General features: G+C 50.7%; 1 protein-coding gene across 9 annotated transcripts in view; it reads right to left on the bottom strand.

Moving 5' to 3' along the window:
* Window positions 1-24,818, bottom strand: part of RNFT2 (ring finger protein, transmembrane 2) — a 71,848-nt gene that overhangs the window by 42,496 nt on the left and 4,534 nt on the right. For all 9 annotated transcript variants that reach the window (XM_070275406.1, XM_070275407.1, XM_070275408.1 and 6 more), the window contains 4 exons: window positions 21,826-22,304; window positions 19,785-19,861; window positions 16,625-16,725; window positions 12,859-13,012 (listed from right to left, as the gene is read on the bottom strand). In XM_070275406.1, the coding sequence (XP_070131507.1) occupies window positions 12,859-13,012; window positions 16,625-16,725; window positions 19,785-19,861; window positions 21,826-22,304 (811 nt within the window). The remainder of the gene's footprint in view (window positions 1-12,858; window positions 13,013-16,624; window positions 16,726-19,784; window positions 19,862-21,825; window positions 22,305-24,818) is intronic.

A 24,818-nucleotide genomic window follows, 5' to 3' on the forward strand; every position in this document is an offset into this window, starting at 1 on the left:
ATAAAACTTTATTTACAAAAACAAGCACTGGGTCCACAGGCAGTAGTTTACCACCCCTGAGCTAGATTCTGCAGTACACTGTGCTCCTCAATAAAGGTGTTCCACGGTTAATAAGTGGGGGAAAATGTCAGGGAAAACAAAGTGAAATGAGTTTCTTGGCTGCAGGACTCCTCAGAGCCTTTACCATGTTAATGAGCAAGTGGGGATAATGTTTAAAGCATTTCCCAAAGTTATCTGACCATGGCACACCTTTGCATAAAAGGCCTATTAACATCTCCCTAAGGCCCCAGAATCAAAGCTTAGTCAATGGTTTTGTGTTCCATTGGAGTTTGGTTAGATTCTGACTTTCTTGCTCACTTTAAACTATAAACAGATAACTGTGAATGCTCTCTCTCTTCTTTAGAATAACAATACGTAACGAGGCAGCACTTGACCTGTGTTATCTTAATTAATCCTCACAGCAGGGTTATGAGCTAAGTCCTGACGAGCCCATTTGAAAGATGAGGACACTGAGGCTCCGTGAGGTTAACCCTCAGAGGCAGAAGGGGGCGGCCTCGGAATCTGAACCTAAGTTTCATTTCAGAACGTGTGCTCTTTCCGTGACCCCACGGTGCCTCCAGGACAAGACAATTTCTTGCTCGTCTCTCTTGCTTATGTGCTCTAGAGTCTTCCTGGCAATGACAGACAGGGAGGTGAGTTGTTTTAAGAGCACACAGCACACCAACATTAGGTAATATTAATATCGCTAACGCTCAGCATATTTGTTGCAGGCTTTCTGTTCTGTTCCAGCAAAACCTGACGATGAGACAAGGACCAACATCTTCAGTCCCAGCTGCGGACAGAGCACCCGCTCGGCTCCCACCCTGGCTTCCTGCTCACCAGCGGGGGGACTTTCTTGGGTGACTCTGACTCTTAGTTTCCTCACCTGTAAAATGGGAATCATGACAGTACCTATCTCACAGTATTGTTGACAGGACCAAAGGAAATGATGCAAATAAAGTACTCTGCACAGTGGACACATAAACAGGAAGGAAACCTGAGAAATATTAGCTGATGGTCTGATGGTTACGTCTTAAGGCACAAGAGCTGGGTTTGGGTCCTAGCTTTACCACCTACAAGCCCAGTGACCCTCTGACAAGCTGTTTAGCCTCCCTGAGCCTCAGGTTTATCTGTAAAATGGGTTTATTAGGCAAACCTGGCCATCCCCCTCACAGGGTCACTGTAAGGACTTTTTTAAGAGGTGGGCTGCATCAGTGAATGAGACTGATATGCATCTGCCGTGGGAACAGTGGAGGAGACAATGTTCCGGTTAATTACGGAGCAATGTGGGAAGCGCTGGGAGGAGGGGCCATAGGAAAATAAACAAGCGGATCTAACATTGCCTTAAGGGGATGGGGGGGCATCTAAGCTGAGTCCTGGAGAAACACAGAATCAATGTGTCAAAAGGGGCTAAACAAGTCACAGCTGTCCCAAAGATCCTTAGAAGAATCCCTTAAAAAAATCCTTAATAAATTTAAACAGTTCCCACGATACAAAAATCCAGCTGTTGGAAAAAAAGGCTAACTTTTATATATTACGTATTATGAGGCGTGCAATTGAATCCTCAAAACACCTTCTGAGGCAGTGTGCTGTGCACCCCAAGATTTCCCACCGGAATCCCCAAGACCGCGATATGATGAGAGAGCTCACCTGGATTGTGTTATGTGACATGACAAAAGGGACTCTGCAGATGTAATTAAGGTTACTAATCAGTTGATTTTGAGTTCATCAACAGAGAGATTATCTGAGTGGGTCTAAGCCCGAGCCCTTTAAAAGCAGAAGGAGAAGTCAGACAGATGTGAGGCAGGAGGGGGGTTCCGCACGCCATTTCCGCCTTGAAGATGGAGGAGGCCACGTGAAAGGAGCAGAGCGTGGTCTCTGGAAGCTGGACATGATCCTCCGTCCACAGCCGGCAAGACGATGGGGGCCTCAGTCCTACAACCACATGGAACTGAACTCTGCCAACAACCTGCGTGAGCCTGGAAGGAGTTTCTTCTCCAGAACCTCCAGACAGGAGCCCACTCTGGCTGACGCTTTGATTTTGACCCTGTGAGACCCTACACAGAGGACATAGTCAAGCCCGCCTGGCTTCTGACCCACAGAACGGGAACTAATAACTGGGTGTTCTTCAAGCTGTAAGTTGGTGGTAATTTGTTAGGGGGCAATTGAAAATATAGGTATATACATATAACTTTTGGGAGGGGCACAATTCAGCCCAACACAGTAGGGGAGCTGACCCTAAAACAAACCTCCGCCAAGGTCTCTCACCCCTGGCACTATTGACATTTGGGGCCGGATAACTCTTGGTTTCGGAGGCTGTCCTGGGTGTTGTAGGATGTTGAACAGCATCCCTGGCCTCAGTCTGCTAAATACCAGTAGCAACCGCTCTTAGTTGTGAGAAACAGAAATGTCTCCAGAAATTGCCAAACGTCCCCCTCGCTGGGAACCACTGCTTGACCTGCTCCCAGCCCCGCTGTGCGGGAAGCTGCTCTTCAAGGAGTTCAGCACCTTGTACACAGAGTGGTGTGCTGCGGGGGCCGCAGCTGAGGCCTGGGATACCCAGACCTGCCCTGGCCTAGACAGATGCCTGCTCGGAGTGGAGGGAGCGAGGGGGGCCGCGAGACCTCCAGGAAGGAAGACGACCTAATCAATGGGAAACCACTCTGAGAGCAAGAGTGCTGGCTTCAGGGCCCAGAAAAGAGAGGGATTTTAATGGCACAAAAAGCCTCATGAATCCTCCTGGCTCTCAGGTCAAGGAAACCCACCTTTCTTTCTTTTGTCTGCCCTCCCCCCATCCCCTGCACTGGGGCTGAGAGCTCACGGACCCTTGCCCTGCTGAAACCTCCTGTGCAGGGCTGTGGCTGGGCAGGCTGAGCCGGAAGTTGGTTAAGACGATTCTGGACTAGAAAGGTCTCCTCCTTCCTATTCTTAGGGAAAAGACAGAAGGTTGGTCAAATGCCGCGTGCTCTGGAGAGAACAGCTCAGCTAAGTCTGTCCTTGTCTCCGATACAGCTGGTCCTAGCAATACCCAGCCACTAGACGCCTGGCCTTCAACCTTCTTAAGAGGGTAAAAACGACCATTTTAGAGATGAGGAAGCTGATGGCTCCAAAGCAGGAGGTCACGGGAGGTCATGTGTCCAAGGTTGCATAGGTCGTAAGTCCAAGAGCCAGGATTTGAACCCGGGTTTGCTGACTCAAGGCCAGTGTTCTTTCTACTCTGTGGTGCTGTGTCTATTTACTAGGGATCCAAGGGAGAGTTCTTCAAAGTGCCTGCTTTTATGTTTATCCATCTGAGAAATGGGCAGAATGGCAGCTGCCTGCGACCCAGACTATTGGGAGGATGAATAAACCCTGTCCTAAGAATGTTCTAGAACAATGCTGTCCAAGAGAACGTTCTCCAATGATAGAAATGTTCTATATCTGTGCTGCCCAACACGCTAGCCACCAGCCATGTGTGGCTATGGAGCACTTGAAACGTGGCTTGAAACGTGGGAGATAGAAAGTAAACACAGAACCCTCTGATCATTTCTGATCCTAGTGCACGCTAGGAAGGAAATAAAGTGGCAGCGTGATAATGCAGGTTGGGGGCAGCCATGGTCAACAGGGTGGTCAGGGAGGTGACAGGGTCTCAGAGGAGTGACACTGGAGCAAGAGTTGAATGATGGAAGGAGACAGGGATAACAACATAGGGGGGAAACTGTCCCAGGAGGAGGGAACAGTAAGTGCAAAGGGCCCGAGGAGGAAGGCACCAGGGGGACCACGAGGGAACAAGGGCGAGAATCTTGGGTGATGAGGTTGGAGAAGGTGGGAGGAGCCAGACCAGGGAGGGCCAAGACATACAGGTTATATAAGTTATCTGGGTTTATAATGACAAGTGGCTGCTCTAGACACCTGGCCAGCATGATGGTTTGGGGCTGAGGTGGCAGATCAGTGGCTGCCATTTTTCACCCCATCCCCATCTTGGCTGGCCCATGAGCAGGGCACTCCCGGGAAGCCCAGGTGTGAGAGGATTCCCGATAGACCCTCTGGTGTCGGAAGGCATGTGGGAACTGGTGGCTCCCCCAGCCTCACACATCAGGGACTGCAGGTCCCTCAAGCAAACCCCAATACCAAAAGCCCTTCCAGTGTAATGACTATAATATTAAAAAGCCACCCACCCTCTCAGCGGACGGCGTGGAGGCGCAGGAAAGAGCATCTGTGCTGTGTACCATTAGGGGTCCCTGACAGATGTGCTCTTTTCCCCCCTCCCCCCCAGCTGCAAATGAAGACCCGTCCTTTTCTTCTGCCCAGACAAGGATTGATGAGGACTCGGAGAACACCCCGACAGGCAAGGAAAGGCTGTGAACCTCTTCCAGGCCTGCAATTTATCTTGAGGAGACTATTCACATCACTTCTTACAGGCTGGATTACGCTCTGACCTGGCACATTAATCTCGCCGAATAAAATAATAATAATCAGAAAAAGGGAGCTGGACAGTTGCCAGGGAGGCATTAATAACTGTCGCCCATGCCTTGGCGGTGTGGGGAAGGGGTGCCGGGTCCCATCCCCGCCCCCTTGCCCAGCAGTGCCCATCTGAAGGGGCGGGAAGTGAGGCAGCCGTGGTGGCCTGAACTTGGGGAATTTTATACAGAAGGTGTATGGGGACTTTGCTCCTCAATCGAGTCGGCAGGGAACTTACATGGGAAGGAGTGTGGTCTAGGAACTCAGAGCAGGGGTTCTGGAGTTGGAGTGCCTGAGTTCGAATCCCCGCTCAGCCACTTACAAGCTGTGGGGTCTTAGGCTACTTCATTAACCTCTCACTGCCTTTGCTTTCTCCTCTGGAAATCAGAGAGAAAACAGCACCTGCTTGGAATGTAGAATGCTGTGGCTGCTGTAGAAAACAGGCGGGCAGTTCCTCAAAAAGTTAAACACAGAATAACCCAGCAATTCCACTCTAGGTATTTACCCAGAATAACTGTGTTCCAACAGATACTTGTACAGAGATGTTCACAGCAGCACTATTCACAACAGCCAAAAAGTGGAAACAACCCAAATGTTCATCCATGGCTAGATGGATAAACAAATGGTGGTCTATCCACACAATGGAATATTACTCACCCAGAAAAAGGAGTGAAGCACTGACTCATGCTACAATGTGGACGAACCTTAGAAACATTATGCTCAGTGAAAGAAGCCAGACACAAAAGGTTACTATTGTCTGAGTCCATTTAAATGAAATGTCCAGAATAGGCAAATCCACAGAGACAGAAAGCAGGTCAGTGGTTGCCAGAGGCTGGGGGAGGGGGACTGCGAAGAGGTATGGGGTTTCCCTTTGGGGTGATGAAAATATCTTGGAACTAGACAGAGGTGATGGTTGCACAACCCTGTGAATGTACTAAACGCCACTGAATTGTATACCTTAAAATGATTACTGGTTAATTTTATGTTACGTGAATTTTACCTTAACAAAAAAAAACCACAGCACTTGCCCTTGTCAGAAGGAAATGAGTTAGAGCAGCGCCTGGCCCACGGGAACGGCTGAGTCCACATCAGCGGCTCCTCTTGCCATCAGGGTTGTTACCACAAGGTTTGCAATCTTTGGCAAGTTACTTAACTGAGTTTCCACTCTGTGAAAAGAGACATCACCAGCATCCACCCTCCCAGGATTGTTAAGATGAAACCAGACCATGTCTTCAGCAGACTACAAACCAAACTCCACGAGTACGTGCATTCTCGTCTCCCTTGTTCACTGGCAGATCCCCAGTGCCTAGCACAGTGCCTGGCACAGAGCTGGCATTCAGCAACTATTTCTGAACAAATGGCATTGCTTAACACACTGCCTGGCTCCTGGTACTTGCTCATCAATGTCTGGCTATATTTATTAGTTTGGCTGCCTCTTTGAGGCTCTGTACTTGGTCCTTTCTAGCACAGAGAAGTGAGTACTACTTTGCCTGGCAGATTTCTGTGTCTTCGTGATAGAGATGTTTGGACACCTACCAAATACAAGAGGACTGAGCTGAACTGAGAATGGAGTCTAAGCTCCCATTGCTGCTACAAGAGGAGATGGTGAGAGTTCGTATAGCTGGTTAGACTATTGACTCATCCACTCACCCACCCATCTACCCACCTATCTGTCTGTCCATCCCTCCATTGAAATATCCACCCATCCATCGAAATATTCACCCATCCACCCACCTGCCCAATCATTTGCCTACCCACGTATCCACATATCCACTAACCTTCCCATCCAGTCATCCAATTCACCCATCTACCTATATATCCATTCAAACATATATACATACATACAACGAACACTTCTGGGTGCATATGAGATTCTGGTGATCCATCAACAAACAAGCTAGACGCATTCATTTCCTGCTGTCACAGAGGTTAGACTTGAGCAGAGAAGGCAGACAATTAAACAAGCAATTACAGTCAGGGCAGTGAGTGCTGGAGCGAGGGGAGTACAGGGTGCTGGGAGAGCCCTTAGGAGGGGCCCCATCCCCATCTTAAAGGGGCTGGAAAGGTTTCTAAGGGGCTGTGATCTGCCGAAGGAGCAGGGGTGGTAGCAGTGGTAGGAGACAGGGCAGCACACAGCCCTCTCTGGGTTAGTTACTCAGTGTCTCAGGGCCTCAGTTTTCTCATCTGGAAAATGGGATAGGAAGAGCATCTCCCACACGTCAGCATGGAACTCGTCAATGTGTGTAAAGAAGTGGGGTGTGGCTGAAGCACTGAGAACAGAGTGGGGGGTGAACGGGACGGAGGGAGAGGAAAGAGTAAGGATGCTGCACAGGCAGGTGCGAGCAGTGGTGAAGGGCAGCAAAGCCTCAGCTGCCTCCTCTCCAGGCCACGGCCGACCTGGCCCTCATTTCAGCCAGCTCCACCACATCTGTTTATCTTTGCAGCATCTCAACCCGGGTTTTGGTAACATCTCGATCGTCTACAGGAAGAAACCTGTTCAGGGACATTAAGTGACCTACTCAAGGCCCTGTGGCTGGAAAGTGGCAGGGTCAGGAATGGCCCAGGAGGTCCAGCACCTGGTCCCTTCAGCGCCTGGCAGACGCCCTCTTGAAGTGGCCATGGCCTTGGGAGCTGGAAGATGTGGATTCTTATTCTGGTTCCACAACTGACCCGCTGGGTGATTATGGACACATTTTCTCACCCTTCTCTCAGCCTCAGTATAACAAGTGAAATGACGGCCACCCAAAGGTACCAGGTCTTAACCCCTGGAAGCTGTGAATGTGGCCTTTCTGGAAAAAGGGTGTTTGAAGACCGGATTGAGTTAAGGCTCTCGCGTGGGCAGAGTACCCTGGATTGTTCAGCTGGGCCTTAAATGCAATCACACGGGTCCTTACAGGACAGAAGCAGAGGGAGACTTCACACACAGAAGGGAAGGCTGTGTGACCACGGAGGCAGAGACCAGAGTGATGCGGCCGCAAGCCAGGGCCACAGGAGGCAGGGAGCGGGTCCTCCCCTAACATCCGGAGGCAGTGCTGCCCGGCTGGCACCCTGGTTTCAGCCCAGTGATACTGATTTCAGACTTCTGGCCTCCAGAACTGTGAGAGGATAAATTTCTGTGTGAATCTACCCAGTTTGGGGTAACTTGTTACAGCAGCCACCGGAAACTAAAACTCATTTTTTCATCTAGAAAGAGGTGATGATAAATTCTATCTCGCAGGGGTGTTGAGAGCCTTAAAGGAGTCAGGATGTGGGAAAGAATCTAGCAGAAAGCAGAATGTTCTAGGTGATGCGTAACCCTTGACTGCCTGCTTCCCATATCTTTCTCCCACACCCACTTGGGGGCAGAACTTGGGCCCTGAAGCTGTGAAGCCCGGGGCTGGAGTCCCAGTGCTACCAGGTAACAGCCACGCGACTCTGAGATGCTGCCAGCCCTCTGAACCTTCCATGTGCTCATCTGTCAATCAGAGAAACAGCACCTCCCTCAGATGAACAGCACGAGCCAAGTCAGGCAAGTCAGACACGAAGTCCAGAGTCTCAGGTACACAGTTGGTGCTCAATAATTGCAAGCTATTATTATTCCAGGCATTCAATGCTGAACTAGTTTCCTCAGAGGCCTGCAATCACGTCTCCTGCCCTCAGTGGATACTGAAAGATTTCCTGTCTTAGTTCTGTCTGTAGATAATCAACCAGAAGGCACAGGGCGGGGATGGATTCTCACTCCAGTTTCTCTGCCATGGCACTCACTCACCTGATTCCAGAGCCCTACTCTGTGCCCGACACTGCTAGGTCTTGCAGACACACTGGTGGACAAAACAGACTTCCAGTAGGGTGGGGAGACAGAAGTGAATCTAATAATCACACACTAGGTAATCATAAAATGTCACAACTGCTATGAAGGAGAAGGTTCTGCGGATCTAGAAGGGACTTTGGAGCGGAGGCCCCAAGAGCGAGCAGCTGGAGTCACGTCCTGACCACAGCAGCCCGGGCTGAAGCCTGCGCAGACGTGGCAGAGGGACTCCTCGTAAAGCGTGCCATTTGAGAAGTCTCTTCTATGTCTACACCTGTGAAACCATCGCAGAGGCAAGACAGCCAAGGCACTGCTTACCCCCAAGCGTCCTCGTGCCCCTTGGGAGTCCCTCCGTCTGGTCCCCTTCAGGCAACCGCTGATCTGCTTTCTGGCACCACAGGCTAGTTTGCATTTTCTAGAGCTTTGTATAAATGGAAGCATACAGTATACTCCTTTTGGTTACGGTCTCCTTCTCTGTGCATAATTATTAATTACTTTGAGATTCATTTAAGTTGTTTGTGTCAACAGTTCATTCCTTTATATTGTTGGGTCCTATTTCATTGTTGGATATACTGCAATTTATCAATTCACCCATCACTGAATTTGGCTGACTCTGGTTTATGGCTATTACAAATAAAGCTGTACGGACATTCATGCAAAAGTCTTTATATGCACATACGCCATCATTCCTCTCAGGTAAACAGCTAGGGGTAGGACGGTTGGACTGTCTGGTGAGTGTATGCTTCACCTTTTAAGAAATCACCAAAGTGTCTTCCCAAGTGGAGGTACCGTCTTACATGCCCACCAGCAGCATACGAGAGCTTCAGTTCTTCCACGTCTTTGCCAACCCTTGGTATGGTCAGGCTTTTTAATTTTAGCCGTTGGAATTGAGGTGTGGTGGTGTCTAATTATGGTGATAATTTTCATTTCTCTAAATGATGTTGAGCATCTTTCCACGTACTCAGTGGCCATTAGTATAACTTCTTTGGTGAAATGTCTGTTTAAATCTTTCAACCATGTATTAATTGGGTTGGAAAGAGTCTAATATGCCTGCTCTTCACAAAGGTCAGGGAGGGTCCAGGGAAAGCAACGAGGGGCGGTAAAACTCCCCATGGGCAGACGCTGTTGTCACCCCGGCCCGGAAGGTGGGGCGGGGGCAGTTACCAGACAGAAAGCTGTCTGCAGAGGGCTGCCCGTGATGGGATCTGTGCCTTCAGATTTATTTTCCGCGTCTGTGAAAGGGGACGGCAGGAACAACTGCACCAGCTTCCTGGCGTTGTGGCGTGGGTTCACCGAGTTAATGCCGACTCGTGGTACCCAGGAGGGAGGAGACCAGGTGTGGCTGGTAGAATAACCCCCAAGATGTCCACATCCTCATCCCCAAATGTTGTGAATTTGTTACCTGCCATGGCAGAGGGCCTAGACAGGTGATTACGTGAAGGGTCTGGAGACGGGGACAATGTCCTGGATTATCAGGGCGAGGTCAGTGTCATCACAGGGTCCTGAGAAGATGGAGGCAGGCGGGTCAGAGTCAGAGAAGGAGACATGAGGACGCAGCACGGTCAGGGAGGGCAAGGAGAGAAGGCCTCGGCCTGCCGTGGCTGTCTTGGAAGATGAAGGAAGGGACGCGGTCCTGCCGACACCTTGACCGGAGCCCAGTGAAACCCATTCTGGACTTCTGACCTCCAGAACTGGAAGATGATAAACTTATGTTGCTTTAAGCCGCTAATGTGGCTTAAATGTGGCAATTTGTTATAGCCGCCACAGGAGACTAATTTACCAGGGGAATAAATACCTCTGCCCCTCTCTCCTTTCAGGCCTCTCATTGGCTGAACCCAACTGGAAGCCAGGGGCCACAGGTCACCCAGGTCAGCCTCCAGGGCAGAGAGCAGACTGAGAAAGGGGGAGAGCGTATCTGGAGGGGCAAGAGGAAGACATCCAGCACAACAATTATCCCCATTTTACAGACAAGCAAACTGAGGCAGAGAGAGGCTAAGTAACTTATCCAAGGTCACACAGCTGGTCGGTATGGAGCTGGCAGCCATAAGACTAAGTAATACTTAGAAGTATTTCGAATCATACCTGGAGCACTTACTATGTGCTGGGCACGGAGCAAAGCATTTTCTATTTCCCACCAGCAACAGTTCTTATGAGGTTAGTACTTATTGTCATCAGTTGACAGATGAGGAAACTGAGACTCAGAGAGGGTTTGTCATCTGCCCAAAGTCACACAGCTAGGGGTACAGCTGAGACCTGAACATAGACAGGTCTGATGCCAAAGTCCATGTGTGTAACTATTGGGCCATGTGCCTTCCCAGTGTCAAGTCCCTGGTGCCCACCTGGTGTCTACCTGGTACGTGGCATGAGTTCCACGGGCAAATGGTAATGGTTATTATGGTCTTGGGTAGGGGAGGGAAAGTGAGGGTATCTCAGGACTTATGCTTTTCTTTTGGTGAGGAAGATTGGCCCTGAGCTAACATCTGTGCCAATCTTCCTCTATTTTATGTAGGATGCTGCAGCAGCATGGCTTGACGAGCAGTGTGCAGGCCTGCACCCAGGATCCAAACCCGCAAACCCCAGGCCACCAAAGTGGAGCACATGAACTTAACCACTACACCAGTGGGCCAGGCCCTCTCAAGACTTTTTTAAACCTATTGTTTCCTCTCTTGCTTTTCTTCTGTCTCTTTTTTTGTCTTCATGCCATTTTAGATTTCCTGCCATCGCCTCTGGGCTCTAGAGCTGTGGTTTCCTCTAAGAAAACCTCAACAGCCTAGGATTTTGGCTCATTAGATAAATCACATGGTGTGGCAGGGAGCGAAGGTGAGGTATGGGGGGACAGAGTTGGACTCAGGTGACCCTGGTGTGAAATAAGAAGAAAGGCCTACGTTGGTGTCTGCCCCCAGTTCGTGACATGGGCTCCTAGCTCCCCTTGTAAACAGGGGTGCTGGGGGCATCTTTCGTTCTAACGGGAGTCTCTGATCCCAGTTCCTGACACCGTGCTCCTAAGACCTTTGTAATTTCCTGGGTGATGGGAGCATCTGACACCCAACTCCTAAATCCCTTGGAATTTCCTGGAGCATCTTTTGTTCTAATGAGGTGGCTCCCGGATGGGGACCGGTCACCAGACAGACCAAGCCAGGATCAGCCCCACCTCCTTCACTCCTGAGAGGGGAGCGGGGCTGTCAGTGGAGTTAATGCTTGATCAGGCCTACGTGATGAAGCCTCCATGAAAGTCCTAACAGCATGGGGTTCAGAGAGCTTGTGGGTTGACGAATATCCACATGCTGGGAGGGTGGCGCACGCCAACTCAATGGGGCAGAAGCTCCTGTGCTCAGGACTCTTCCAGACTCGCCCTGTGTACCTCTTCCTCTGGCTCTTCCTCTGTGTCCTTTGTCATAGCTTTCATTATATAATAAACTGGTCAATGAGAGTGTTTTCCTGAGTTCTGTGAGCTGTTCTAGCAAATGACTGAGCCCAAGGAGGGGGTCATTGGAACCCTCATCATAACCAGTCACTCAGAAGCACAGGGGACAACCCGGACTTGTGACTGGTGTCTTTAGTGAGGAGGGGGCAGTCTCGCAGGACGGAGCCCTTAACCTGTGGGATCCGACACTGCCTCCCGTAGTCGGAACTGAGTTCCACTGCAGGACACCCGGTTGGTGTCAGCATTGCTTGATGGTGTGCAGGAAAACGCACACATCGGGGTCAGGTGTGTCAGAAGTATTGAGTGTGTGAGTGAAAAAGAAACCCAGGAGTGTGTTTTTCCTGCATGCCTGGCCAACGGGTTTAGTCAGCTGTCACTCCAGATAGAGGGACAATTCCGACCTGTTCTTCTGTCAGCCACTGCCTGGGACAAATGCTGGGCTTGTGAAGTTGAAAAGACGGCTGTTTTCATAGAATGCAAAGCAGGAGTCTTCCGAGGTTCTGCAGGCTGCCTGCCTCTGTCTGGATTCCCTGCTCTGGGTCTTCCTGCAGAGGCAGTGGCAATAATTATGCACTAAAGGTGCTGTCTGGGCCTAGCCCTGCTTAGGCCTCTGCATGACAGTGGGCATCCCCCAAGACCTCCTCATCCCAACACCTGCCTGCAGGCCTTCCCCACAGTTCACGCGAAGCACGACGGCCACTACTCCCTTCCTGCGTCCACGGCAGACATCACTAAGTGATCACGGAACTCTTTCTTCCTGCGCCTCAGCACCCTTTCCAAAATGTGCTCCCGGAGCCACAAAGAGTCAAAACCTACGAGAGCCATCCTCCCTGGGAGAAGCAGGACTCAGGCCAAGCCAACATGCTTTTTCCCTCTCTCAGGAGACGTTTGGATGAAAACTGCCTCAAGGGCAGCTCTCAACAATGGCACTCAGGAAATGCACTTAAAGAGCAGAGAGGTGACAGGAGGTGGTGACAGCAGAGAACCGTGCTCAGCTTCATGGAACTAGAAGAGGTGGGCAACAGCATCTACTAGCTCGGGCTCTGTCTACGTGACACGCTGACCTCAGCTCTGCCCGCGCCCACTCTCCTGCTCCAGAAGGCGCTCCCAGAATCCCCTGCACGATCGGCATGATGGGGGTGACCGGGCGGCTGCGGCCCACGCCTACCTTGGACTTGACGGCCAGGATGATCTTGGGCAGGGCCACGATGAGGCACTTGAGGGCAATGGTGATGTACTTCAGGACGAAGTCTGCAATCCCCACGATCCACAGCAGGTCGAAGAAGTCCAGCGTGTCCAGGTTGGGCTTCAGGAATATGAGGCTGCGGGGAGGGCTCAGAGTCAGGATGCTGTCTTAGGATCACTGGCCCCTGGCAGCGACCTACTCACTCGGGGAGCCTTGTAAGAATTACCTGCAGAAAGAGCACTGAACTGGGAGTCAGACATCTGTGTCCTGTTCCTGAATCTGCTACTAACTTGCTGTGTGACCTCAGGTGGGTATCTTAACCTCTCTGAGCCTCAGTTCCCCTGAGGATTAAAAGACTAGATTGGCCTGGAGCATCATTAAGGTCCCCTCCAGTTTTATGGGTTTACAACAGGCTTCACAAGAGGAAGCAGAAGGAAGGAAGGAAGGAAAGAAGGAAGGGAGGGAAGAAGGGAGGGAAGGAGGGAGGGAGGGAGGGAGGAAGGAAAGAAGGAAGGAAGGAAGGGTGGGCAATACTACAAAGGAGGGAGGGAGAGAAGGGAGGAGGCATATTGACATGCCAGACACTGTGCTAAGCTTGCTGTATCTCATTGCCCTGCACAGAGAGTGCTGCTTATCCCCACTTTATAAATGGGGCGCTGAGGCTGGAGACATGAAGTAAGTGGGTCAAGGTCACACTGCATGATAAACATATGGGGATTAGTATCAGACACACTTGAATTTGAATCCAGGTTTCTCCGTTTACTGGACGCTGGGCAAATAACGCTATCTCTGTAAGCCTCAGTGTTCTCATCAATAAAATGGGCATCGTTCCCTCCCTCGTAGTGCTACTGGTGGGATTTGACAATAGACACACTACAGACTCTGCCACGTGGCAGGGACAATGACAACAGTGACTCGATGAGGCAGGCACTGTTATCGCCCCATTCTGCAGATGAGGAAACTGCAGCACAGAAAGGTCAAGTAACCAGCACGAGCTCCTCCAAATATAAGGGGCAGTGCTGGATTCGCACCCAGCCATCCGAGCTGTATCTGTGCTCATGACTCGGAGTGCGTCGACCCATTCTACTCTCCCCTGACCAGGTGAGTCAACCTCATGCTCAACTTCTGTACTTACCTCGCGGGAGACACACAACAAGCAGTTCTCAAACTGGCACCCGTCTGTGGACCACACTTTGAGTAGCACTGCCGTCCACCACCTCTGAGGTTGGTGATGTTATTTGTAATAATAACAGTACAGTCAGGCACCACATAACATTTTGGTCAATGACGGGCCACATGTATGACGGTGGTCCCATGAGATTAGTACCACACGGCCTTGGTGTGTAGTAGGCTGTGCCATCTAGGTTTGTGCAACTACTCTATCATGTTCGCACAGTGAAGAAATCGCCTAACAACACATCTCTCAGAACATATGCTGGTCGTTCAGCGACGCAATGACGGCAGTTAAAATCTCCTGGCTCTTTACATCGTGCTGGCCCTACTCTACAGGCTTTCCAGCTGTTGACTCATTCTGTCTTCCCAAAGACTCTACGAAATAGGTACCATGGTCCATCCCCTTTTGAGCTGGGGAAACTGGGGCGCTAAGGCGGGAGTCACCGGGCCATGGAGTCTCAGCTAGAACGGGGCGCCAGGATTGCAACCAGCACCTGATCTGTGCTGGGCCCCTCTCTTTCCTCCCCCCGGATCAGAGGCTCTGAGCAAAGGCCAGGTGGAGTCCTATCTGTCCCCTGGAAAGCAGGAAACAGTCACAGCCCAGAGCGGATGCTTCTGAATGCTTCCGACACACTCTGCTGGGCTGGCAGAGAACGTGCCAGTGGGGGACCCTGATTGTAGCATCCTAGGGATGAACTGGTCTACTTTGTAACTTGTATTTTTAAAAATCTATTTCTATTTATAATAAAAATCTCTAAAGAGCTAGAGTAGGGCAAATCAATGAGAACAATCTATTTTGGCAATCTCTCACAATACCTTCACTGTCCTTCCACATCCCAGCCCCGTCTCCACAGGATTCCTCGCCTCCAAGCTTGAGTGGCCATTCATGTTTTAATACAAGGAGAGGCTGGCAACTCTGAGCTCCCTTCCTTGGTTCTGCTCTTGTCCTTCTCTGGGGATATTCCAGGCTAGTTCGTTGACTTCCACACTTTGCTCCTCTATTACGCCTCTCTGATCGCAATAAAATGAAGAGCTGCCACCTTCTTCTTTTCTTTTTTGGTGAGGAAGATTGGCCCTGAGCTAACATCTGTGCCAATCTTCCTCTATTTTATGTGGGATGCCGCCACAGTGTGGCTTGATGAATAGTATGTAGGTCTGAGCCCAGGATGTGAACCTGCAAACCCCAGGCTACTGAAGCAGAGCACAAGAACTTAACCACTATGCCACTGGGCCGGCCCCTGCCTTCCAGTTTTATCTCAGAGATACCAGGTGGTATTATATTCACCTGTCTGGGTTTTAGTTCACATCCTGGTGTTTCTTCCTGTTTTTGCTTTTGGAGATGAGGTGGTGCCAAAGTGGTTTTCCACCGTTTGATCACTAAGTCAACTTATTTCTACTGGATGCTGTGAAGTTTAACGAACTGATATATTTTATTGTCAGTTTTACTCATTAGGCACAGCCACCAATAGATACAGTAATTCACCATAAAAGAATAGTATTAGTTATGATACGATTATGATATATCCAACGTCTCAGAGTTTACCTGGCACTTTGCATGTATGATAACATTTGGCCTTCCTAATAACTAGCCTGTCCAGGTGGATAAACCAAGAACTAATTTGGTCCCAGTTTCAGGGAGATGGAAACTAGAGGAGGCTAAAGGCAGCTCCATTATTTGCCAAAGGGCACAAAGCTGGCAAGTGGCAGGACTAAGAAACACTCTGATGTTGTCATCAGACTTCAAATCCTGGGGAGAGCCAAGCTCGCTGTTAAGAGTTACCTCCTGGGACCAAGACTCATTAGAAAGGGCTTCATTTAGCCTCAGTGTCCGCACCTGTGAAATGGGGACAGCAATACCCTGCTGGGGCACTGGGAGGACAAAAAAAGATAATGGCTGTTGGTATCACTTACAAACACACTCCAGACGATCGACATCAGTAAGGAAGGAGGCTCAGCTCTGTTGCTTTTCCCCTAAGCCACTCTCTCTCTTTCTGTGCTGCCAGTTTGACTGAGCCCTAGTTTGATGGGGGCGCAGAGGTCTGAGCCTATAAGTGCGATCACGCCCAGAGGATGACACAAGCTGGAAATTCATCCAGGGTTCTGGGAAACCCCACCTCCTAGATCCTCCACCAGGACCTTGACATTCTGGGTCAGACAACTAATGTGGTGTGTGAAATACACGTTGATGCCTTAAAACTAACTCCCCAAAGTGCTTTTACGGGGTGCCGCAGAAAGTGGTGCATCTGCTCACTCCTCAGAGTCCATTGTCAAAACAGATATGCATGATCTGAAAGCTTGGCTCCAGTTTCACCTCTGTCCTAGAGGTCTTCCCCGGCCAGCCCTCCCCCACCATCCACTAGGTGGCTACTAGAAAATGTAAAATTACACATGCGGCCTTGCCTTATATTTCTACTAGAAAGCTCTGCTCTACCATGTGTGTCTATAACAACAGGGTGGAATCTGAAAGTTACAATGTGACATAGAACTGCTGCATTGCTGTCACGTGAAGGGGTTGTGTCCAAAACCCAAAAACACACCCCCCACTTGCCCATTGGGGGCAGACTCCCCAGCTCACCTGTTGTACAGCTGCTGGGAACTGAATGTGTACAGCACATAGAGGGTGTTCCCCGCCAGGAAGGCCAAGATCCACAAGATGACCAGCACCGACCTCTTCTCCTGGAGACAAAGCAAGAGATCTGTGGGGCTGCTGCAATGCCAAAGGTGCACATGGGAGAACATTCCAGAATGTTCTCTGACAAGTGGCAACTTTTCCCTTTTTCAAAGATTTGGAAGAAGCAGGGCTAATGGTGAAAGGAAGCACGTTGGCATCTTTCCATCCCACTGGAATCCAAGGGGTGGTCACAGAGAAGGTGACAGAAATGTCGAAACTCGCTTGGAGAACTATCCAGAAAGGCAGGAGAGCACTGTGGTTTGCCGTATAGATTCTGGAGCTGGACGGCCTGGGTTCAAGTACTTGGTCTGCAACCTGGGGGCTGTCCAACCCCGGGCAAGTGAATAAACTCTTTGCATTTCCTTTTCTTCATCAGTAAAATGGGTATATATTATATCTGTCTTATGGAGTCATGAGCATTACTGTGCATGAAACGCTTAGAATAGAGCCTGGCATGTATTCAACGTCAGTCCACATTTACTGTTAGGAACTGAGGCACAGAGAAGTAACTCTTCCTCAAGGGCACATGTTTTAAGTCTCAGTGCCCTCATTTGAAAAGGGGGATTTTGTTAAGGATTAAGTAAAATCTATAAATGTAAAACATTCGGTCTGGGACAGGCTCGTATTTCACGTTTGCTAAATGGTAGGACCTATTATTCAAGACTTTACAACCCGGCAGTAGATTCAGGATCTACAGGTGGGAAACTTCTGTTCTTCCTTTTTCTAGCACAGCCCTCTGGGCAACTGCCCTGGACTGATCGCTCAATGGAAGGCCACATTTACAGGATTAAATTCAAAGTCGTCTGCAAGGCCATCAAAGCCATCCACCATCCGGCCTCTTTTCTCTTTGTTCAGCCTCATTTCTGTTTAGTCCCCAGGAAGACAAGCTGGAAAACCTTCTCCGTTTGCTGTTTCCCAGTAGCTTCTCGGCCTGAGAGCAATCCTGGGAAATTTCTGGAGGAGACGCGGAGCAGGCGTGTTCCCGCCTGTGGACCCAGGGAGACACACACAGACCCCCGAGCTGCTGATTCTCAACGGCTCGTCTTTTCCTGGACCAGGGCGGCTGCATTGCTGGAAGAGATGAGGTCATAACTTTCCCAGTGTAACTTTCCCTGCGGTTTCGGTAAATGCTCCACCGTCTCCAGACGCGGCTCAGTGCCCCACGCACTGTTACGATGTATGTTTCCACAGAGCAGACAGAATAAATGCATCTCCATCCACCCATTATTTCAGGAGCGGTCAAGGTTAACGACCCTGGCAACCACCTCCAGCCAACCAACTGCTCTTATCAGTGTGATTAATCCACTTGGCAGCACTTGTTACCCCAATAAATAATGGATTCCAGTTTAATACTCCATAAATCCAAACTAAAGGGGGAATTAGCAACGCCCTGAGAAGCCAGACTCTGGGGGACACAGGGGTAGTTCTCTAGTAGTAAGTTGAGATTTCTAAACCTGCTAAGCATCACACAGACTCTCCTTCACAGAAAATATGCACAGAGAAGCAAAACGTCACTGGTGACTTCATAGGGTCCAAGGACCCCAGGAAGCCTGTCCAGGGGTATGGGCATCCTCTTGCCCCCTAAAATTCAAGTCAAGGCACCATTTGGATGCAACCACATTTGGGAAACAGCCAGCCCCCAAAGCCACCCACTATGGTGTTGACCAACCTACTGTTCTAATAGCAGCAGAAAGGGGTTTGCGTGAAGAAGAGGAGACTGAGGGTCAAGAAGAACCTCTGGCTCCATGCCCAACTCTGGACCTCAACGTGCTCTTATGTCAAATGGAGACTGAGCTGCCTTTCGTGCCTTGTGGAGGCCCAGGTGCTTTTGGGAAACATGACCCCAAAGAAGGGTAAGAGGGTGGTGGCTGTTACGGGATCACGTGTGCAGGAGAAAGCACAGGTTTATTAAAATAGCTCACTTAGACGTTTCTATACGCCAGGCACTGTGTGGCACATCTCTAGGCGCTGTCTCCTTTAATCCTCTCAACAGTGTAGGAAGCTGGAGTGAGCAGTTCCTTTTCCAGAGGCGGCACCTGAGGCTGAGATCACCAAGGGAACCTGTCCAAGGGCTGGCTGGTGGATGGAGGAGCTGGGATTTGAGCCTGGAGCGAGCACAGCCTGTGGGTGCAATGCCTGGCTTCATTTCCTGATGCCATCACTTGCACAGGCAGTGTGACCTTAGGCAAGACACTGAGTGTCTCTAAGCCGCTGTTTCTTCACTGGGAAAACGAGATCAGAGTAATTTTGCCTCCCTCCCAGGCTGCTGGGACGGATGTGCAAGACGAGCTGTGCGATGGGCCAGCCCTGTGCAGGGCACAGTTGATGCTCGGCGGATGTTAGAGGGCATTCGAGACGATGGGGTGTCCACTCAGCAGCGCCAGTGGGATGGCCTTCACCGTGAGGGTGGGTTGGAAGAAAGTGAACTGGTTGAATGCGAGGAGGGTAAGGGTCTGGGCCGGGGGCATGTGGGTGACAGATGCTGCTGTTGGAAGGGTGTGGGAGAAGGATGGTAATCCAGGATCTGCCCAGGGGCGGCAGGCAGAAGAAGGGCCTCCCAAAGACGGCCCCGTCCTCATCCCTGCACACTGGGAATGTGTTAGGTTACAGCGCAAAGGGGCATTCAGGCTGCAGGTGGAGGGAAGGTTGTAATCAGCAGACCCTGAGACGGGGCGAGTCTCCCGGATTGTCCAGGTGGGCCCAGTGCGATCACAAGGGTCCTTAAAAGTGGAACAGGGAGACAGAATGGCAGAGTCAGAGGGAGATGTGACTGTGGGGGGATGCTCACAGAGACGCAACGTTGCTGGCTCAAAGGAGGAGGAAGGGGCCATGAGCCAAAGAATGTGGATGACCGCTGGAGCCTGGAAAAGGCAAGGAAAGCTTCTCCTCTAAGTCCTCCAGAAGGAACGCAGGCCTGTGGACACCTGGACCTTAGGCTAGAGGGACCCACTTCAGACTTCTGATCTACAGAATGTGAGACGCTAAATTCGTGTTGTTCTAAGCCACAAAGTTCGCAGTCCTTTGTGACAGCAGCCACAGCGGACCACCTCGCCAGGGGACTCACCTTCAGAGAGACCTGTTCTCGGAGCGTGGAGTTGGCGTAGGCGAAGGTGCTGGCCATCCCGATGCACACGGCGATGCCTGCGGGACAGAGGAGGGTGCAAACCGCCCCCTGAGACTCAGTAGGCCTGGCCCCGGCTGACGAGGGACTGGGCGCGATGTGAGGAAGTCCCATCCCGGTCCCTTGGAGTTTACAGACTAACAACAGCAGAGAGGGAAAATCCCACTGCTGGGGCGTTTGGGCCGCCGCGGAGATCGCTGGGAACCCGGAGCCACTCTGACTATAGGCCTCTGACTTAGGGATGGGATGGAGAGCACTGTGGGGCTGTTTCATAGAACCAGCTTAGGGACACGGGCTGTGCAGTCTGGGAAGACCTGGGTTCAAATTCTGGCTCTGCCACCTGCTCTGTGTGAGCTTGGGCTACTCACTGTACCTCTCTGGGCTCCAGCTCCCTCACTGGTAAAAGGGACAGAATAATAATAGTCCTTGCCTAGTGCAAGGATAACGCTCACAGAGCACAATTTCTAGCAGTTACTAAACGGTGCCTATTATTATTTCTACTTTCAAAAAGAATCTGAGGTATGTAATTTGTAATAAAAATATATGTAGAAAAAGATCCCAATGCCATAAGGAATTAAAGTTTAATGTTAAAGGAAGAAAAAATTTCTGGCTGACAGGAAAACATGACCCCGGCAGATGGGGGAACAGGACTGAATTTTATTCCACAATTCATTCAGTTGCCACTGTTTGCCAAGCTACAGTCTGGGAATTCTCCCTGAACAGGGATTTTCAAATCCTCCTTTTCATGACCAGGACTCCGTGTTCACACGACGTGTGAGCGCCCCACGCTCGGAGCTCACTTTTGCTTTGTCGATGCTACACGCACTCCAGCGATTTTTCCAGATCCACTTTGTCAAAGATGTATTTCTTCAATGAAAACACAGAACGTAAGAACTAGCAACCCCACCATCCTCTCTTCTACTCTCCTCTGATTAAAAAACCAAACCACCAACCTGCCAACTGAAAAAGAAAATGACCACACTTGAGAATAAAACTGAGTTGTGAGTTTGCCAGAACTCAGGGTGAGGGGGCTCACGCCGGCCTCGGTTTCTGGGAATAGAAAGGGAGGGCGTGACATGCGAGCACCCCCAAATGGAAGGTGGGGTGATGGGAGGCAGCGGAACTCACCAGAAAGGGGCAAATAAGACAACCTCCTACAGAGATTTTCTGGAATGTCGCAGACGGTGAGACAATTCCTGCCATACTTCCTGCTGTAGGACTCAGACAATGGCCTAAAACTCTCCAGGGCACAGCCACAGCGTGATCTAATATCAATAAATAACAACCATAACAGTGGACCAGAGGCCATTTACTGAGCGTTAACTGTGTGTCAGGTACAGGGCTAAGCACTTCAGGAATCACTGTCTTACTTCCCCAAATTAGTAACAATAAGCAGTATTTATGGAGCACTTGCTCTGTGCTGGGTTCTGTTTTAAGTATTTTACATGTATTCATAACGAATATAATGAAGATAATAATCTACACTTGTATAGCACTTACTCTCTTCCAGGCACAGTCCTAAAGTTTGTCATGCATATTAACTCATTTAACCTCACTGCAATCTCATGAAGCATGTACTATTATAACCTCATTTTATGGATGACGGGAGTGAGGCACAGAGAGGTTAAGTAATGTACCCAGCGTCACACAGCTAGGAAAGGGCAGAGTGGGGTTTTAGACTCAAGCAGTCTGAACTCTGGGTTATGGTTCTACTCCTTCACACCAACCAACCAGCTTAGAAAGTTTCTATCATAACCCCCAGTGGACAGATAAGGAAACTGAGGCTCAGAGAAGGTGGGTGACTTGTCCAAAGTCACGCAGCTAGTGGGGCAGGATTTGAACCCAGGTCTGACTCAGAACCCAGTGCTCTTAAGCACTTTGAACCATCAGGAGAGAGTCTCTACTGCCTTTCCCTGGCACTTGGGATCCCCGAGCCTGCGGGTGAAGCCCGGGGCTGCGACCCCGGTGCCCGCGCTGGACTCACCGAGCTTATGCTGGAAGCACACTTTGGCCAGGAGGATCAGGATGAAGGGCAGCCCTTTCTGAAGCCAGCAGACCACGGCCTTGAGCTCGGACAGGGCGGGGGCGGGCGTGCCCGGCTGCTCGTCGCCCCCCTCGTCCGCGTGCGCGCGGGGGTCCGCGCCCACGTGCTGCAGCAGCGAACCGCCACGGTGGCCCGCGTGGTGGAAGTGGTGGTGGGGCTGGCGGTGGTGGTAGGCGCCCCCCTCGCCGCGGCCCCCCGCCTCCTCCCGGGACGCGGGCATCTGGATGAAGACGTCCCCGCCGCCGGCCGAGGCCCCGAGCACCAGGCCGGAGGGGAACGGGGTGGCGGGCAGGCTGGCGGGCGGGAGGCCGGACAAGCCCGAGAAGAGCGCCGGCGGGGAGGCCGCCTCTGCCTTCAGACTCTCAAAGACGCCCCCTTCATCCACACTCGCCTCGGGGCTGAGCGCCTGGCTGCGGTTCCTGCGCCAGAAGGGAGGAGAAAGGCCACCAAGTCAGGGAGTGGAGGCTGGGGGCAAGTAAGAGTATCAGTAACGTTATGTGTCCCCCCCCCCCCACCCCCCGCCACCTTCAGCTTGGACTTCCAGCCTCCAGAAGTAAGAAAATTAATTTCTGTTGTTTAAGCGACTCAGTCTGCCGCACCTTGTCCTGGCAGCCCCACAAGACTGACACAAATCATCTTAGCACTGGGGTCATAATCTTTACTGAAAACTTACTATGTGCCACACACTTTTCTAAGTGCTTTATATGGATTAACTCATTAAACCCTCCCATCAACCCTGTGAATTAGGTATTAAAATACCCCCATGTTACAGATCAAGAAACTGAGGCACACAGAGAGAAAGTAACCCGTCCAGAGTCACGCAGCTGGTAAGGGAGGAGCAAGGGGGATTCAGACTCAGGCAGGCTTACTCTAGATATGAGAATTAGTCTTAACTGCTTTCTTAACCATGATACTTTACAGAAAAGGAAGCACAGAGCTCTACGATTCTAGAATAATCTCAGGAACCCAGGGAGCCTTGGCTCTGGGATCTTCAAGTTCAGGGACTCCCAGTTCCCAAGAGGGTCCAGCCTTGGTCACAGCCAGTGTTTGAAGGGCAGCAGACAGTGATGGAAGGAAGACTTGATAGGCCCACATTCAGACCCCAGCTCCCCCCTTCCTAGGGGCCTTACCAACCCAGCACTCAGTTTTCTCACCTGAAAAATGGGCATAAACATCGCTCATGGATAGAATTCCTGGGATCAAATTTAAAATACTCTTTTTATACAGGCACATAGTAGGTGCTTAATGAATGGGAACCATTATCTTTAGTCCCTAAAGTAAGACCTCCAGGGCCAATTGCTTCTTCTAGTTCCAAGCACGGGCTTCTTGTGTGGGAATCAGGCAGAGGATTCCGCGGCTCTTTCAGAGGAATCTCGGGGGGGGAGCGCCATAGAGGGAATGGAGAGCCCCGAGCTGGGTGCACTTTCCCACGCGCACCATGTCCCAGAGTCCTGGAAGCCATCTCTCTTCTCTTGGGCTTGTCCTCTTTTCAAATGGCATCATGACATGGAAACTCAATCCACAGGACAGAGAGGAGTGCAGCTGATATGCATGCACCGCCGGGAGGGGCAAAGAGCCCCCGTCCCTTCTCTCACTGCAGTAGGGCCCCCAAGGCCCTCCACAGACCCCTAGGCACTCCAAATAAATCATGAGCTTACTGAAAGGGGGAGCTGAGTTTCATTCACCCCTGGACCCCATAACCCAGGGCACACAGTAGGTGCTTAATAAATGTACTGTAGCTACCATCCAGGCACAAAAATGGCAGCAGGAGAGAGGCTGCCGGGGAGTTCTATACCACTTTCACCCTTGACCCCGTAGAATCTATTCTCCACTCAGAGCCCAGGGTGCATTTAGAAAAACAAAATTCAGTTATTTCACTATCCCCCTAAAAGCTTTCCAAGGGCTTCCAATTCTAAACTCCTCCCCCAGTCTCAGATAAACTCTACAGATCGGTACTAATATCATCCCCATTTTACAGATAAGGAAACTGAGGCTCAGAGAGAGGAACTTGCTGGACGCCCTGGATTATGTGGCCCTGAGCTCCAACCTCATTATGTCCCCGCTTCTCACTTCCCCAGGGCTTCCTCCTGTAGGGCCTTTGCACAGGCTGTCCCCTTCACCGGATGTGTCATCCCACCGGGGTAACCTGTGCTCATCCATCAGATTTCAGCGACAATCTCTCTTGCTGGGTGGGGCCTTCCTTACCTCGCAGACACTGACGGGCTCCTCACTCCTTGTTCCCACTGCACCCTAACTTCCCCTGTATGGGACAGATCCTTGTCATCATTTTACTGCTTCCCTGTGGCTCTCAACCCTGGCTGCATGGGACAGTCATTAGAGGGGCTTTTGAAAAATACAGGTGCCCTGGACCCAGTGTTGACCAACTGAATCTAAACCTTTAGGGGTGGGCCCTGGCATCTCTATTTCTTCAGAGCCTTCCAGGTGAGGCCAACATGCAGTCAGCACCAAGGACAGCACTTTAGACTGGGCCCCACCCCATGGGGTCGAAGACCAGGATTCTTTGCTCCCCATTGTATGTCGAGTACCCGACACAACGCACCTGGCACATTGAACATGCTCAATAAATATTATTTGAAAGAATAAATGAATGAGCCTACTAAAGACTCTGAGAAGGCCTGCAAGTGAAAAAAATTAACTTCGTTTAAACTTAGCGTTTCCCAAACTTACTTGACCACAGAATTACTTTTTTTCATGGAAAACCTATTAAGATCTTGCAGACCCCCTGTGAAAGCCAGCAGGGGAAATGCTGGTCTGGAGAAATCTCAGGTTTGGCTTCTCTGGCTTCACACGCTTGACCTGGGGTAGGTTATAAACCTGGCGCAAGGCAGGGAACTCGAAGATGGCCTCCCCTCCCCCACCCCCCACAGCTCCTCCCTGCGGCTCCAAAAGCCCGGGAAATGCGTGGTCCTACT

Source organism: Equus caballus, chromosome 8 (genome assembly GCF_041296265.1).
Source record: "Equus caballus isolate H_3958 breed thoroughbred chromosome 8, TB-T2T, whole genome shotgun sequence".
NCBI classification, from domain to species: Eukaryota; Metazoa; Chordata; class Mammalia; order Perissodactyla; family Equidae; genus Equus; species Equus caballus.